At 38.2% G+C, this 17222-nt stretch overlaps 1 protein-coding gene across 1 annotated transcript in view; it reads right to left on the reverse strand.

Annotated features, from left to right (window-relative positions):
* Positions 1 to 2576: 2576 nt before the first annotated feature.
* The window catches only part of PPP2R5A (protein phosphatase 2 regulatory subunit B'alpha), a 47595-nt gene continuing 32949 nt past the window's right edge, over positions 2577 to 17222 (reverse strand). The window contains exons 5-13 of the mRNA XM_085300143.1: positions 16591 to 16721; positions 16357 to 16416; positions 15020 to 15128; positions 12652 to 12705; positions 8347 to 8397; positions 7183 to 7302; positions 6972 to 7099; positions 4577 to 4678; positions 2577 to 3787 (exon numbers count right to left, since the gene is read on the reverse strand). Of these exons, the coding sequence (XP_085156269.1) occupies positions 3655 to 3787; positions 4577 to 4678; positions 6972 to 7099; positions 7183 to 7302; positions 8347 to 8397; positions 12652 to 12705; positions 15020 to 15128; positions 16357 to 16416; positions 16591 to 16721 (888 nt within the window). The 3' untranslated portion in view covers positions 2577 to 3654. The remainder of the gene's footprint in view (positions 3788 to 4576; positions 4679 to 6971; positions 7100 to 7182; positions 7303 to 8346; positions 8398 to 12651; positions 12706 to 15019; positions 15129 to 16356; positions 16417 to 16590; positions 16722 to 17222) is intronic.

Genomic DNA, 17222 nt, shown 5'->3' on the forward strand with positions numbered 1-17222 from the left:
GCTATTTTGTGCATTGTCTGAGATTACCTGCTCTTAGATTCAGCTGGAGTTTTACAAGAGATAATCCAGACAGGAAGACTAAGGTAAGAAGTTCAAGTAAAACCAAACCAAACCAAACCAAAAATTATTCCTGATCAGTCTGACTCTTGGATTTATTTATTTATTTATTTATTTATTTATTTATTTATTTATTTATTTATTTTTAACAAACTCTAACAATGCAGTAGTTTAGCATCTGAGTCGAAGATAGACTTCAAAGTCTGAATCTGAGCTATGCTGTTACTTCTCTCTCCACTTCCCCTTCCTGCTTTCACTTTTTTGTTTTTGCTAAGGAAGTGTAAAATAGTCTTTCATCAGCATGGCATATACATGTGATTTTCTGTTAYCTAGACTGAGCGTATGTTAACTGCTCTGTGATGTTGTATCATTTCTTTCTTGAATCCTTTTCTGAGTTGTAGTGTCGACAGGGCAGCAAGCACCGGTGTGTTTGCTCTGAAGGGGTTGTAGCAAGAAGGTCATCTAGTGCAGCAGTCATCTAGTGCTGCTTCCATCCGCTGAGAGAGGAGCATGAATTAAAATGGAGGCAAGTTCATCAGGAGCAACTTTGCCTTTTTTTCCTTCTTTCTCCCTTCCCCCCYTTTTTTCCCTTCCTTCTTTCTTTTCCAGAGTCTCCTTAAAAGAAAGAAGCATTTTGGAATAAAATCTGCTACATTCAAGTGATTTCCAAGGCAAACCTTTGCAGTGCTGTTGCCCACGTGTAACCTTAACAAGGGGAGTAGCCATTCCCTGCAGTGCGGAAGGCAGAACAGCAGTGCTGCCCGCAGGGCTCTACCCGCGAGGGGCTGGCGGCAGAGTGCAGGGTCTCTGGTGTCTGGGTGCGGGCGAGGGCCGAGCAGCAGCCAGGGCCGGGTTTCAGCCCCMGGGGTCCTGCAGTTACCAGCTTGTGTTGCTGCGCTGCTCTGCCCGGAGGCCTTGCCTTGCCTCTCCCCTGGCTCCTGCCTTTGTGCCTCAAACTTGAAATTTGAATTCTGTAGTATAAGCTAACTTGAGCATAGTGTGTGGGCGAGAGGATGGGAAATACTTGGATGCAGGAAGAGGTGCTGCTCAGTCAACATTTGTTTGGTATTTTGCAGTGCTAGCTCTTAAATTGGTCTGGAATTACAGCTACTGCAGCTCATCATTATGAAATCTGGCTCAGCATTAGCATAGTGAATAGGGAATGAGGTTAAACTGAGCGGGGAGGGGAAGGAGAGGGGAAAAGCAGAGAAAGACCAAGCATGATATTTAAGCAAACCATGTGAGAGCTACTTCATTTTTAAGTAAGTGCTCATGTGGTAAGGAAACAGGACAGCTCAGCTGTGGGAAAAGCACACTTAGGTGATTTGCGTCAGCTGCGAACTACCTTAAGTTTGCTACATGATGCTGCATGCGCTGATAGGAAAGTATGCCACTGATTTTCCCAGTCAGGTTTTTTCATGTGCTTACCCAAATACATAGTGGCAGCAAACACAATAGAGACATTTACTTTCTTAAATCTTTACTGTCACAGACATTCATGGGTGGTTTAAGGATGAAGGTGGGGGGTTCTTAAGTTATGACATTAGTGCATTTATTTCTTGTATTAAAAAAAAATAGAAACCACCATGAAAGGTATTAAAGGATTCCCCCCCCCCCCCAAGTTCTGGGAAATCATCAGCATGGCAGAGTGTCCCTAAAGCAGCTGATTACATAGTCTTTTTATAAACTGGCATGTAAACAGTAGCAGCACCTAACTGCTTCTGATCAGACTGAGCTATGCAAGTGTGAGCCACTTGGAAAACAATTTTTAAGCTGCTGGTGTGCTAAATAGCATCATGTCTTCAGACTGTACAAGCATTTAAGTATTTGCAGATTTRCTCCTGAATCTTGACTTAGTAGGCCGGAAAGTCTGCAGGTCGCACAAAGTTTCCTCGTTCCTATACAGGAGCCAAATTGAGGCGTGGTTTTGCATTGCCTCGTGTGGAAAGGGAAATGCCTCTCTGCACGTAGTGAGGCTTCCTCTACAACCCGCAGTGTGTCCTACTGCTGCTCTTAAGGCAAACAGGCCCTAGGCGAGCACTCTCAAGCATCCTGCAAATGATAAAGGCTCTTGAAGAGCTTCTCTTGTTTTTCCTCTTCAGGCAACGTAATAGAGGAAGTAGAACCACTTAGAGACAAAAAAAAAGAAAAAAAGTAATAATACAAGTAATTTGTTTTCTTTTTTAAATGTAAAAGTCGGCTCAAACACTGTAGTATACAGACTTCTCCCTAACTTAATGAAGTCAGTAAAACAGTCAAACAACAGGCAAACCCCCCCCCCCAGGACCCCTACCTACCTCAGCTGTTCTGTCCCCCACGTGCTTTGTTCAGCAGGCACTGAACAAAGCCTGCCACCCTTGCTCACCCCTGAGATGAGCGTGGCAGGTYACTGTCACTCAGTGAAAAGCTACAGGTTACTTAAACAAATGTGCTGCAGTTAAGTGGTTGCGTATTTTTTTAAGAGCCATTCTAATTCTCTTCATCTTTATAAACACAAAGATGTGATAAACAGCACTAAATACAAACATAAAGACTTTATTGAATGCTGCTCAATTCCCCAAAGATCTTTCATTACAAAAGTTTTCCACACAACTGCAATTTAAAGAGATTGGAATGGTACTCTGATAAAAGATGTGAAAAATACTTGATCAAGTAAAACAGACAAGACTTCTGTAATCAACTTTCCACCTTCAAGAAGTAGACTGCATTTTCTTTAAATAAAACAAGGAACTAGTTAGTGACAGTCTTCTCTCCTTAAGGAMCCCAACTTTGGTCTCACTCTTCAGGCCACGAGATACTAAAGGTACTGCAGAGATGTCTGGGATGGTCTGTAGGAGACACTGCACTATGCTGCAGGGAGTCCTTGGGCCGATGAGGAGCGCTGCTGATGGGCTCGCCAAAGGAAGCTCCAGCCTCAGCTGTAGGAGGATGGCCAAGAGGCAGGGAGAAGGCAGTCTCGAGGCATTCACCACAGGGTGGGTCGGACACACGGACCACCGAAACGTGCTGGAGCTCGCTTTCTTTCCACGTTTTGCCTCATTCTACTGTGAGCTGTTTATAAATTATATTGAATCCAGAATTCAAGAACAGCACCATATCTGAGTTCACTTCAATGCTGCAAGAGGCATGTAGMAAGTATCTGAAGTTACTGGCAACGTACCTTAGTTTTATTTGAGAAAATACAGCGCAACTAGAAGCCTTTTCTATAATCTTAACCAAAGTATGCAGCGATGTGAAAAGCACATATAAAACAAGGAAAAAAAATGTACATAGCAAACTATACCACCTATGTGCAACACAATCAAAAATTCAAGTCATAGTTCTCACCACTCCCATAATTATTTCACTCATTAAGGATGATAATTCAGTTCTATGAAACATTGGAAGTGACAGAATATCAATAATTAGACAAATTTACAATATGCTGTGGTAAAGACATCACTTAAACTGCTGCACTTAAATTTCTTTTCATTTACATTTTGCCAGAGAAAAGAGTTGGCTGTTTCTATTATACTGATGAGGTTTATTTTGCAAGTTTCTCTATATTTCAAAAGGGTACAAAAAAGTATGTCTGTCGAGTAGAGGTTGTCATTTCTTTTATTTGGCACTTGTATTGTGTGCATTCAGCACGTTGTGAGTGCTGTTCTGCTTTTCTGCCAGAGCCTTCTTAAGCTTTAACTCCTCTAGCTTTCTCCACAACTCTTCACGTTCCAATTCTTTCTTCTTCTCTCTGCAGAAAGAGTGAAATACTAATTTCAGGTCTGTTTAAGTGCAATGTATAGATGCAGCTATCTATAAAACAACTGATTTATATCCAGTAATTTTTTTTTTTCCCAAAGCTATTCTTAGAAGCAATCACAATTTCTTCTATTAAAAGATGAGTGTACAACTCATTGATAAAGATTAGTGGTAAACAGTATCTTTGCTCTGACAAATTCAATCACTTGCTGTGAGTGTAGTGTAGTGTTCAACAGATGACTGCAGTTCTGAGGTGGTTCTTTGTCACACACAGACAAATTAAGAACCAAGCACCATGGGAGGAAGARCAGAACTAACGAAAGGAGACCGAGCACGTGGTTTCAGTTGGCCTAGGATAACCCGCCATCCCTTGYTCCAGCACTACTGTTCGTTGGATTAGCAGGATAAAAGAGGAGGTTTTAGCCGAGCTACAGTTTTCTCCAGCTTGGCTTTTTTCAGACAAGCCCCTCTGCGGTGCTAGGGCCGGCACCCGGCAGCCCCTTGCAGCCGCGGCTCAGCTCGGTCTTCCCTAACAGGATGCAGAGCTGCTCCCTGACTGCAGGGCTGGGAGCCAGGRGCGCTGCTGCCGCTGCCTCCGGGGCTCCCGCTCCCTCCGCACCGCCGACACGCGGCGGCCTGGGACGCGCTGAGCGGCCTGCGGCAAGTTTTCYATTGGCAAGTCTACTGCAGAACCTGCAGCCACAGTGGTCAAAATTTATTCCTTTTCAGCCTGCACATTTCAGATATTTATCAGCGTATGTTTGGAAGAAATATCAGTTACCTTTGTCTTTCTGCTTTATATGAGCTTGTAAGTTCATCAAAGAGCTTGCCATTCATTTCCATCAGCGTCTTCAGCACATTATATACGAGTGCCACAATAGTTCTAGAACAGAAGAACACCCCATCGGATTACTCCTCACAAAATCTCTGATAAACAAGTGTTCAATTTCCTTTTTGGACATTTGTATTTAAGATACTACTGTAAGGTCAATGAGTTACTGAAACAAAATTCTTTACTGTAACTTTCTCTGTAAACAAATAAAATGCWTTTAATTTTTTGAAATAACTATCTATTAACCTTAAGTACCTGACTCTAACAATCACCCAGGGTATAACGATTACTGCGGCTATCTAAAAGAAACCTATTCATATATGTTAGTATTTACTAAAYGGAGTTTTCACAGCAGTTTTGTAATATATGAAATATGAGAGTCTATAAAACTTCTGGCTAACAGCTTCAAGATCAGGCAAAAGAATGCAGCAGAGGAATGACAGACACATGGTTTAGGATAGCTACTAAATGCTCTACCAGAGGTGTGTCTGGGCAGCAGATCAGTTTTGCTGCACATGTACCACTAGAGAATTGAGTTGAGTTTCAGGTGTTTTAGTTTCCTTTTATTTATTTTTTTTCAGCGTAATGATACTGGCTATTTTGTATGGTTGTCAGTATTTCCGTTTTAGGTATTATTTTTTCTTTTCACTTTTTTTTTTTTTGTGAGGGCATTTTTATTTCAAAAGGTTAAGTATAGTAATACTCATCTCTTTTACTCTCACTCTTAATTACTACAGATAGGAATCTAAAAAATAGCAATAAAATTAACCATTAAAAAGCTGCCTATCATTAACCTTATTGCTAATCAAAAAAACCCCAAGTAACTGTCTTCCCCATCGTTCCCCTCACTAGCAGTTCACCTTCACACAGCAGTAAGGTTGTAAGGTTGTGGAGCAGGGTGCCGTGCAGTCTTGTGACCTTGAAAAATGAGTGAAAGAAAATTCTAAGGAAGTGACCAGAGGACCAGGATTGCCTCGACAGTACACGTCGTCCACTGTGCTGCTGGGACATCTCCCAGCTACTCAGCAGAGACCTTACGCTCATCCAAAATGCACAGTACACTTAGCCTCTCCACGCGCTTTTTTTGATCACTGGTTTAAYATGGTTTTGCAGACAAGAGCATATTCAGGGTTTTGGTTTTCGGAGGGGAAAGTTTGTTTTAAAGTGAGTAGCTAAGACCATATTGAACAGAATATAAGCTCATTTCTCTCTCTTCCAACACTGATTATGAAGGATTATACGTTCTGCCCCAAACACCCTGGTCCTCACGGTACACAATTATCTTGTGTCTTGCACTTCCTAAAATAAAGGAACAACTTCCTTCTGCAGCTTGGGGAAAAGAGACTTCCGTCAATTTTGCTGAAGTCCCAAAAACCATTGATGCTCCAAGAATTAGTTCTCCAAAATTTATCTGTCAATCTGTCTTGGGTGATGTGTTCACAGCTAGTCACACAATCTAGATAAATACAGGATAATTTCAGATTCTCAAATAAAGGGCTTAAAATAGAGCATCTAAGTTATAAAAGTTATCAAAGGCCCAGGCTACTCTGGCTTTTGCCTATACAAGCTTTACATTCTGCAAMTGGACTTGTACCTTAATTCAGGATGCTGCACATGGGCAAACTTCACATTTTAATGCTTCAATACAACAATGATTTCCTTCAAACAGAGTATCAGAAATCCTAACATGTAACATGTGGCATTAAATATAAAATGAAGCAGTCACTCATTTCTCGTTCCTATCGTCTATTATAGTGGTAGGCGCTATTCTGCTAGGGTAGGATCTTTTCCTTTCATTGCACTAGACAGCAAGACATAAGATAGTGCTGATAGAATTTAGTTCATCTGAAGGAGTAAAAGACAATGAAGCACCAACACAGCAGAAACATCCCTTGGTCAATTTTTTTAGTCTAAGTAATGTAATTTGCATTTTTAGCCAATACTCAACATTAAATGCAATTTAGAGTATCGAGACCATCATCCAATAACTTCATATTTTTCTGTGAATTCCAGTTCTCCCTCATAACAATACCGAACAAAGACAGCATGATAGAGCTGAGAATTAAAACCATTTCCCACATTTAAGTAGCTGACTCACTGCAGTAGGGAGCATTTTTTCCCACTTTCATCTATGACAGAAGTCTGTCTTGCAAACACATACACCTCTGTTCAACCTCAACTATTCACCTTCATGGAATAGATACCTTCTTAGCACCTGTAATCTCACCGATTTCATCAGATTTAAGTCAAGATGAAGACACATTATCTGCTTATGATCCAAACCTGAAACAGTTCACTAATACAATTTATTCTGATCCCATGGGAAAAGTTAAATATTACATACGGATTCCAGTGTTCTTTGGAGATCTTGTATAAACTGCCAAACATAATTGGTAGAATTTTATCAATGTTCTCCTCAATCAGACTAAGAATATATTCATTATTCCAGAAGTACAAAGCTCTTTCTGCAACCTGAAATATAAAGTTTATGGGTCAAAAAACCACAAAATAAGTTACTAACAGTTATTTTTATATTTAATTTTTATTTTTTTTACCTGAAAATGTGAACTTGATACACACTTGGATATTTGCTTAAATAAAGGCTCTTCTATTTTTTTGAATTGTGTCGGTTCTATCACATCTAAGATTTCTTCAATTTCACCTAAAAACATTACCTGTTTGTATTTAAAAAAAACAAAAAGCATGAGAACATTTTGTATCTCCAATACAGACAGAGACAAACAAAATACAGCTTACGCACACATACAGCTTAGTCATGAATCCTGCAGAAAGCATAGTATATAACTACATTCTATTTGACAACCAGAGTTTATATTTTTTTTTGCAATCTGAAAAAAGTCAATCATCAGTTTTAGCTACCAGGTGAGAGCTCCCATCTTGGATTTCTTTTGTATAATTGCTCTCAACACTTCAACAGCGCTGCTTTTTCTTTTTTAATAGTTAAAAAAAATACTAAAATCTTTTACTTCTTCAGGAGTGACTGCAAAAGTTATCATTATCTGAGATGAGATCTCCCAAGTAGCTTCTGAAATGGTAGATAGTTTCAGTTTTAAATTACCACCAGCAGAGCAGTAAGTAGGTAGCATATAATATTCAAAACTGCTCGCACAAACAGGGACAATGATGTTAGGGGACCCCACTTTTAAAGAGCTACCAGGAAGGTGCGATCTGGTGACACAGCAAGTCATCCAACTTCTATCTTTAATTATAAAGACGAAAGACAATCAGAAAAATGGATTTCCCAAGATCATTTATTTTTTATAGAGAAGAAATATACATGTTTTACTAATACACGCAGTTATGTCTAGGCATTTGCACTGAAGCACAATTTTATTCCRTATCTCAATCGCTACGTCTGCGTCAGTTGTCTCAGTATTCCAATATCAAAWGCCAGCACATTGCAGACTGACTACCTCTGAGCTAGCGGCTATCTACTAACGTGCTCTTCACCTGGAAAAATTATTTCTCTATAAAAGATCTTAAATATAATGCAACTTTAAACACAGCTTTAGAGAGAACTCCACCACAGTAAGAACTGACAGATGAAATACCAAAATTGCACTGAGCTGCATGACAAAGATCAGCACCCCAGGAATTTGAGAACTGCAGGAATTCTGCAAGATCTCTTAAAAGTGCAACAGAGACAAGGTATATGAACCTGCTGCTCTACATTTTATAGAACAAGAAACAAAACCAACCTCTTTCTGACTGCAAGTTTTGGGCCAAAATTTGAGCAGTCCTCTGATTACCTATATTAAAAATACAAACAAGTTAAACTAAAACAAGTTTCTATTACATATTTGATAAGATTTATTAAAAAAAATCAATTTGCTTTTCCTTATGCAAAATGGAATACAGCTAAATATAGTTCCATTCACTGAAAATAAATACTGCCCGGTTTCATTTAAATCTTGTCTTGTTTATTTATCTTGTATTATTTTCAAAATAATTTACATCTTTATCACTTTAAAAAGCCTTTGATTATCCATTCACGTTCCACTCCCACCCCAGTACATATATTAATCGATACAATAACATCAAAGCTTCATAAATATGCATTTAACTCCCCCGTAGCTAGGATTTCCTAGAATATCTTTTGCCTTCTACTGATCCCTACTCTGGGGAGCRCTTGTCTTGGCTTCAAGCTTTGAAGCTCAAGAGAAAGCAGTACACACTGGCCACTCAGACAGGGCTACGCAGAGGGGTCATGGCCTCCACCACCTTTTCTCTTCTAGAATTTGAAATGGCCAAAACTGGAAACTGGGAGATAAAGATGTGAATTTACAGAGAAAATCAGTTTCTAACCGGGATACTGGAACAATCCTGCATGAGGACAGGGAAAAGGCTCTAGGGAAGCTTAATTGGGAAGTACAGTCCCCAAGAGGAGGAGAGACAGCAAGTAAAGGGCTGGAGGCATATTTCCTGGAAACAAACATCTGACATGGCATCTAAATTACCAAATTAGTGCTGGTTGAAAAAAGCCATAACTCAGCAGGTTTCGGAAGCAGGAACACTTCTGAGTATCGTAAGCCTTCATTCTGAGGACAAGACCTCTGCTCTTACGGTACTACGGCACCTAATTGATCACCTCCAACTGCAGATTTATTCATCTATTTGGACTAAAATCATCCCAATTTGACTTTTCCTGTTTCCCCTGTGCATTTTTTTTAAGCTTCTGAGGTGGCTGTTTTGTTCACAAATGTGTGCTATCAAAACTAACTTGCATCACTTCACAACAAGGAAGTCTCCACTGTAAGTGCCCACCAGTCTTTCCATCCCGAGACACATGCAGCCCTCACGCTACAGGACTGAGCATCACTTCAACTGATGCTGAGCAAGTGAGGAAACTAGTCAGCTAAGAAAGTCCTATGCTGAAATCCATAAAAAGAAAGCAAGTTACACAGAAAGATGAACAGGTCCTGCACATAACTGTAGAGATCCCTCTACAGTTTTATCTCGCTGGCTGAAAGACGCTGACAACTGACAAACAAATGCCATCATCTGACACCTGATAACAGAGTAGGAGACCTGGGTCAGCCCCAAAGGGTATCGGTTTTGTAGCTGCACAAAGGCAGAGCTCCCTGAACTGCTCAGCTGGCACCGACCCGGCCTCTCGCGGGTCCCTGAGCTCACAGGCTCCACAGACAGAGCAGGACAACCASGGCAGGTAGCCCAGCGAGGTGGCGAAGAGAAAATCTGAGCTCCTGCTTTTCACGGTGGTTACCCACCCGATCAGGCAGCCCTTCAGGTACCCACTTCTCCACCCACAAGAGAGGTCTGACTTGCAGGTACTCATTGCACTTGTTTCTCTGGGTTCACAATTTTAAGTAGTCTATGTAAATACACTTTTTATTTAGCGTCATTTTCTATTAATTAGCTAGTAACTAAATGACTCAGTTACATACTATTAAGATTTCGTTTGGAGAATCTTCTTTAGAGAGACATTTACAAGTATAATAGCTCATTCTGCCAACACCTTCCCTTCCCCTAACACAATGAAAGTAAGCCAAACAATTTCAGACAAGTACATTTGCTAAAGAAAAGCAGTGAGAACCTACCATGCACCCTTAGCTGTAGCATAAATTAACAGTTTTGGAAGCTTGAAACTGAGCTAGCTAGAACAGTCCAGTTTCCAATGCTCACTATAGCAAGTGTATTCCAATGTACTTAACCACATAAACTCAGATTCCTAGTTTCAACAAAAAAAAAAAAAGAGAAAGAAAAAAGAAACAAAAAAAAAGTTCCTAGTATAAGAGCACAAACCTCAACAAGATACCTATTCCTTGCTCTCATATTAAAAGCATATCCTATACTTTCATATTAAAATACCAACACAYGCACATCTGTGCTCAAAAATTTTATTCCGAGTAACATTCATGTGAATGCAGAGCTGAATTCTTACTGCTCTTCCTACACAAAATCCACAAGCTTTTATTACTCCTTTCTGAGCTACTTCAAACTTCCTACAGAGTTGACTTGCAGCAACAGGCATCTGCTAAGCAACAACTCCTATTTACAAGAGCTGCATGCCTAGACCGATTCTCACAAAACCGAATTCCTTACGTGTGAACGCCATGGCGCTTAGCAGGGTTAGGTGATGAGCCCTTCGTGTCAGCTCTGCGAACATCAGGACTGACCCGAGGCAGACTACCATAGTTACAAGAGCCTGGACTGAATGTCCGCTAAACTGACCCTGAGTGACAGCTCCTGCCAGAAAAATAAGAGCGTGGTACTCATGAAGACAACCTTCTTACGGAGTTCTTAAAATATTACTTGACCTAAAGCCAAAGTCCCTGTCCCCCAGAACAAAACAAAAAAAACCCTCCAAATACCAATTCATCAGTTACCCCATCAAACTTTGACATTTACATTTCAATCTTTTCAGAAAGTTTCTTAAAGCTTCACTTCCTATCATCTATTAACCTTTACTCATCCTCTTTCGGGTCCAAGTTTGTTACGCGTTCAGAGTAATGACCAAAGCAAGTATAGGCAGTGATTCTGTATCTTCATTCTGAGTTCACCTTACTGATTAAAAGGCGACCAGAGTTGTCTGCACGATGGCCCCAGTGAAGTCTCAGAACGCGGTACTACGGCATTCCCACCGAGAAAGCCCTGCCTTCTCACTTAGAAGTTCAGGCTTCGATTCTGCATCACAACTGTGTAAATTCACATCAGGAAGTTTTGTCACTTCGACAACAGCGGATCTTATAGGTTTTTAGGTTACACTGCACATTTGCTGCTCATATTCCTTACCCAGTAAAACAAGCTCATTGACCAGTTCCAATTGAAATTGTAAAATAGTTACAATTAAGATTCTCGTCTAAATTCCCCAAATTTTTGTGGAAATTGGTAGCTGTGCAGAGAATCCCAAACTAGTACCCCAAGGGAGAAGCAAACAGAACTCGGCCATTCTGTGCTGTTTGAAAACAATCTGCCGGCACAATCCACAGTCCTGTGCTTGGTATGGGAGTCACAGGGTAGATGAAGCAAGCTGGGAACACTGCAGTACGCGGGGAGGAAGATGGCTCAAACAGCTAGCAYAAATTCATAGACAGTCTGGCCTAGTTCCACCATCCACAGCAGAACTTGCCTTCTGATGATCACTAGCACCAAGTGACCCTCCAGAAAACAAGCTTCCTCAGTAAGTCTGGTGAAAATTTAAATTGTTTCCACAAAACTGTTTCTTTTCTCTTTATAAGAAATTTGCACAAGCTCTTCATTTTTCTGATCCCAAAAAACAGACGTTGTACTTAAATTTCAACATATCCTTAACCGAAAGTATTTCCAATTATCAAACTACAACTGGTTTCTGTTCTAGTTGGTCTGACATGAATTCATGTCCTCCCGAGCTGCTATGCTGCCCTGAGCCTGCATTTTTCTTTATGGACCTTGTAAACGAAGTCCTGCAACTCTCATTTAGCTGAACTGTCAATACGCACCATGGGAGATGCAGCCTGGCAAAAGCCACTGATGCCTGAAGCACCTGTATTATAACTGCCAAGAGGCACTGCAATAACTGAAAAGACAGCAGAAATACACTTGAAATTTCAAAGTTCTTTTTATCTAAATAAAGTATTGTTATTCTTTTTAGCTTTCATTTTGAGATTGTATTTCCCTAAGTAATTCAGCTTTATGTAGTGGTTCAGCATAAGCCATCAGCATCAAAGAATACTGTCAGTTCTTACTAGGAAAGAATACAGTAGTTAAATATTTTCTCATATGAAGTGATTCACATGATCTCAGCAGTTTAAAATTTTATTTAAATCTGTGCTCCATCTTGGTCATGTGCTGAAAAAATAACTGCACTTTCAAACCCCAGAATTCTCTTAACACTTGTGCTAAACTTAATAAATAAATAAATAAAAATCTTTTCACTGCAAAAGATGCCTACRGATCATTAATCAAGATATCACAGATAATACTGCCATAAAGCTCTAATGWGTTGCACTGAAATATTTAGTTCAAATTAAAAGCAGRAAAATACTCAACTGAAAAATACTCACAGGCTCTGTTAAGGTTGTATCTTTTTCCAGGAACTGTACAACACAATAGGCCAGCTAGAATGTAAGTTATATAGTTATTTAGTTTAAACAGACACTGTTTAGATATTACAGTATAAATAAATATCACAAATTACAATGGAAGCATTTCTAATCAGAAAAAAAATCCCTTCATCCATTTTATTTTCTTCCAAATTAAACAAAACAGCAAGATATACAGGCCTGTTCTATTTTAGAGAGACTTCTTCAATATCAAAACCTTAGGATTTTTTTAATCCTAGAAATAAAATTGCTTTTAAACTTGATAGTTTATTTTCCTAACTCAAATCCAGTGTTTAGGTAGATTCTTCTCAACTTCAGTACCTGTATTAACATTAATTAACATTGTGAATATGCTGGAGTTTTCAAACAGCTACAGTGGTGTGGGGGGTAAAAACAATTCTAATTAAACAAAAAAAAAAATGTAAAACAGATTTGTGTGAGCACGCATTGCTCAAATGCAAAACTGGACATCTACAGCTTCCAAAATTCAGTGTTAGAATTACAAAGATGTGCAAGATATCGTAATGTATGACATGGCCACAAGAGATCATAGAGCATYTGTCCAGCTGAGCATCCTGCCTCTAGCAACAGCCAACACCAAATGTCTACGAAGAGCATATGAAGTAGGGAAGCAAAGGGTGAAAACTCACCGGCACGCTCTCCCGGCCTCCACCCGTTTGTGCCCTGGGGCTTTACGAGGCCAAGGTATTCTGCTCGTATTTAGAAGTGTGGAAATATGGAGCTACATAACTAAGCAACCTTACTTCTGCCCAGTACAAAAACCATAAAATAACTCTATTGCTGAAGTAGTTACAGTCCCAGGTTCCATTACAGCCAGTTTTAAGAAACAGCAGTACTTTTTATCTCCCAATATAAAGCAGAGGTGAATTCTTTTACATGTCTTACACACACATTTCCATACTTAGAATGTCTGAATTCAAACATTATCTTTCCATTTTAATGTTATATCAAACCAGATGATTATAGTGCTGTAATTATAACATCTGATTTTTTAACCTGTAAGAATATGTGTAGATAAAAAAAAAAAAAAGAGTAAATATCATACGAATAATAAGTAGTCCCATTAAAGCATTTTTGAGCAGTGTATCTATTATTCAAAGACACAGTCTCAAACTAAATCAGCTTTAAGACTTTATTTTTTAAGGCAGTGTAAACTCACACTGTTGCAACAGCAACCAGGCCAATCTTGATTGAAAAAAATGAGATTAATCTCGGTTGCACCTTCAGGACAACGTGAAACAGGAAACATGCAATGAGTTTGCTCTGTAATTTCCAGATGATATTTTGATACACGAGAGTAGTGATGAAGGGATAGATGAATAGCCTGGTCAACAAACCAAATGCTGCTTTCAAGTACGCAGTACAGCTTGAGGTAATACAACCAATGCACCAGAAGAAATGTATCACAGAATAACAGATAGCTTGCTGTACTGATCTATCAATGAGAATACCTTGGGCAAGTGACTGCTCCCTCTCATATCACTGACTCATTCCATGAAGCAGCCTATTGCATAGCAATAAACCACAAAGACAAGCAATTTTAATTAAAACTTCTTATGAGAATTAGGAATTAACTGAGCTCTTGACTTGATCCTGTTTGTAGTCTATATAGTCATAATGATTCCACTTTAATTAGAAATTCATGTCCTCATATCTTTTGTCTATAAGGAGCTGTATTAGTGAGTTGGCTAAGTTAACAAAGCAAATTTTTAATTACCCATAGCAGAATTAGTTGTTAATTTGCATAAAATGTATTCAAAACTCAAGTGCTAATATGCCTGGGAAGGATGTACGTTACTCAAATAAAATGCTGAATGTCTATGCTAAATATAAGAACAGAAGTGAACCAAGGAACTGCAACGTTCTGACAGTATGTCATGGAAACACACAATTCCTACCTGGTAAAAAGGTACTACGTATTTCTGCCTTTCATTNGGAAAAAAAAAAAGGCACGCATTTCTGAAATAAATATGTAACCATATTCAAGGTTCCTTTATACACAGCATTTAGCTTACATAAGGAAGAGATAACAGAACAAGGCCCTAGGATTAAGTTTTAAGCTTAAGTATGACAGACTGAAAACCAAAAAAACTTCCCATTTTAGTTGATATGACTGACTCACTGGTATATTCTTCCACTTTTAATATATGCTAGACAAAATTAATATTTATATGCAAGATCTTAACAAAATATTCAATGATTGAATTTTTCAATATTTTGGAATACAGATATTAAAACACATACTACTATAAATTTTCATTATTTTCAAATGCAAATACTAAAAAATTTAAGATATGTAAAATCTTACCTGTGCATGAAACAAAGCTAATCCCTTTGCAGTATGCATGGGTATCAGAACTTTCATGAGGAACTGTTTGTGTTCTGCTTTCAGTGGCAGTGCAAAACCATTGATAATACTGAAAACATGAATAGGCAGAATTTATTTATATAAATGTATATATATAAAATATACAAATATTTATTTATATGTATTTATATAAAATTTCTTCTCAGCAGAACAAGGAATACTGTAAATTAAAGAGATATTCTATTTCTAATTCATTTTCTAAATGTAAGAGTTGTGGGTCCACAAAATAGCTTTACATATGCACAGTCTCTAAAGTGCCTGTATCAATGCAAGTTTAGATTCTTGGTAGCAGAGAGGAGAAAAAAACAAAACAAAAACAAAAAAAAMCCCAAATAATACTTGTTAGGCTGAAGTATTTTTAACACGACTTCCACTTGGTAAAATGATCTACAGAAAGTCTTGCTGTCTAACAGTAAGGCTTTGACAGATACATCAGGAAGCTGTTCCTTTTCATTCACAATCACTTAAAGGTAACTTTCAAAGGAAAAAAAAAAAGCGAGAAGCATGTATTTTTTTAAGAAAAAACTACTTTAACACTGCAGTTAGAACATCTGTTTTGAGATCGTTTCTAGATTTTAGACAAACTTAAAAAAAACAACAGTATCCCTTTCATTTGATTTTCATGAAGATTTGTTCCATTATAGTTTCACAAGCTTGGGCTTTTCAATTGAATCAGTAATATCTATGAATTTTTCTACTGTGAAATACATCTGTGAGAATTCTGCAAAACTAACAAACTGCTACCACACAGAATTCTAAAGTTAAAAATAAAATTATTAAATTGAAGGCAAAAATGGTAATAAACTCTGGCACTTACAAGGTTTTCACAATTAAAATTTAAAGTAAACCASTCTGAAGATTGAAATATTTCACTCATCATCAGGGCAAAAGCCAACGCTTGTTTTCTGAGCCACAGAAAATTATCAGAAAAGGACCACGAGTAGACGCTATTGATTCTTTCCTAAGGTGTGTGCAAGGGTGGAACCTTCGGTATTTTGGTATTCATATATCATGCTAGAGACAAAACGAGGACTCCTTAAGAAGTATTTTGCACACCATCTTTACGATTTGCAGTGAAAAGGACAATTTATATTCTATATCCCAATTTGATAGTCACGTGGTAACCCAGACAATACTAGATATCAGTGACAGTACTTTATCACTAGTTACTAAAATAATTCTGTTCGCCCCCTTCATTCCTAAAGCAAGAAAGATGAAGCTTTCCAGAATAATCCAGAAAAACATTTCACATTTATTCTCCATCTTATCAAACTTACCTTCCTAATATCTCAAGAAGCTCAGCAACACCATTGAAGTGCTCAGTTTCATATATAAACCTGATGCAAAAACARACAAGCAAAGTCAAACAGAAATTAGAAATCCTGAAGAAATACTCTTCAAATATTTGATAGCCAGATCACAGACCAAAATCAAGTCTTGTATTTCAAGATCAAATCACTGTAGAGATGAACCAGGAAGCCTCAATCTAGTCACACACACATATAGCATACCTGAGGAAAATGTTGTTTATCTGTTTCCTGATGAACGCTCTTAAACCAAGGAATTTTCCATAAATTCGATGAAGAACTGTCTTTAGGAAATCACGTTCTCGTGGGTCTTCGCTATCAAAGAGCTCCAACAACTTTAAAAATTAAATGTAAATATATTACTTTTAAAAGGTTTTAAAAGTCTTTGTCATGTTACTAACAAACTTGAATTTTACCTGTAGCTTACAAGTTTGCAGTAAAAAAAATAGAATCACTTTGACGTGAAATTCTGTTTGGATGTCCAATATTACTTTCAAAGTTAGATTTTTTTTTTTCAATAAGAGTGAAACTCAGAAAATTTTCTCCGTATTGAGAAGCCCGTATACAGATTTCAACAAAGCCATTCCAACAGCAGTGACACTATCAAAATAAGAATGAAATCATCAAGAATGAGGTTATCAAACCTTAGATAAGTGGTCTGCAGTTGGTTTTTAAGAAATCTGAATTAATCACATTTGTGTCAGATAATTACAGCTTTTTAATTAAAATCTTGTGCTTCGAATGGAGGCATGGGTTTTTTTATGGGGTTAAGTTTAGCTCATTGGTTAGAGTGTGGTGCTCATAATGCCAAGGTTGTGGGTTCAACCCCCRTATGG

The sequence above is a fragment of the Rhea americana genome, unplaced genomic scaffold (assembly GCF_003343005.1).
Source record: "Rhea americana isolate MKP2758 unplaced genomic scaffold, rheAme1 scaffold_160, whole genome shotgun sequence".
Classification (NCBI taxonomy): Eukaryota; Metazoa; Chordata; class Aves; order Rheiformes; family Rheidae; genus Rhea; species Rhea americana.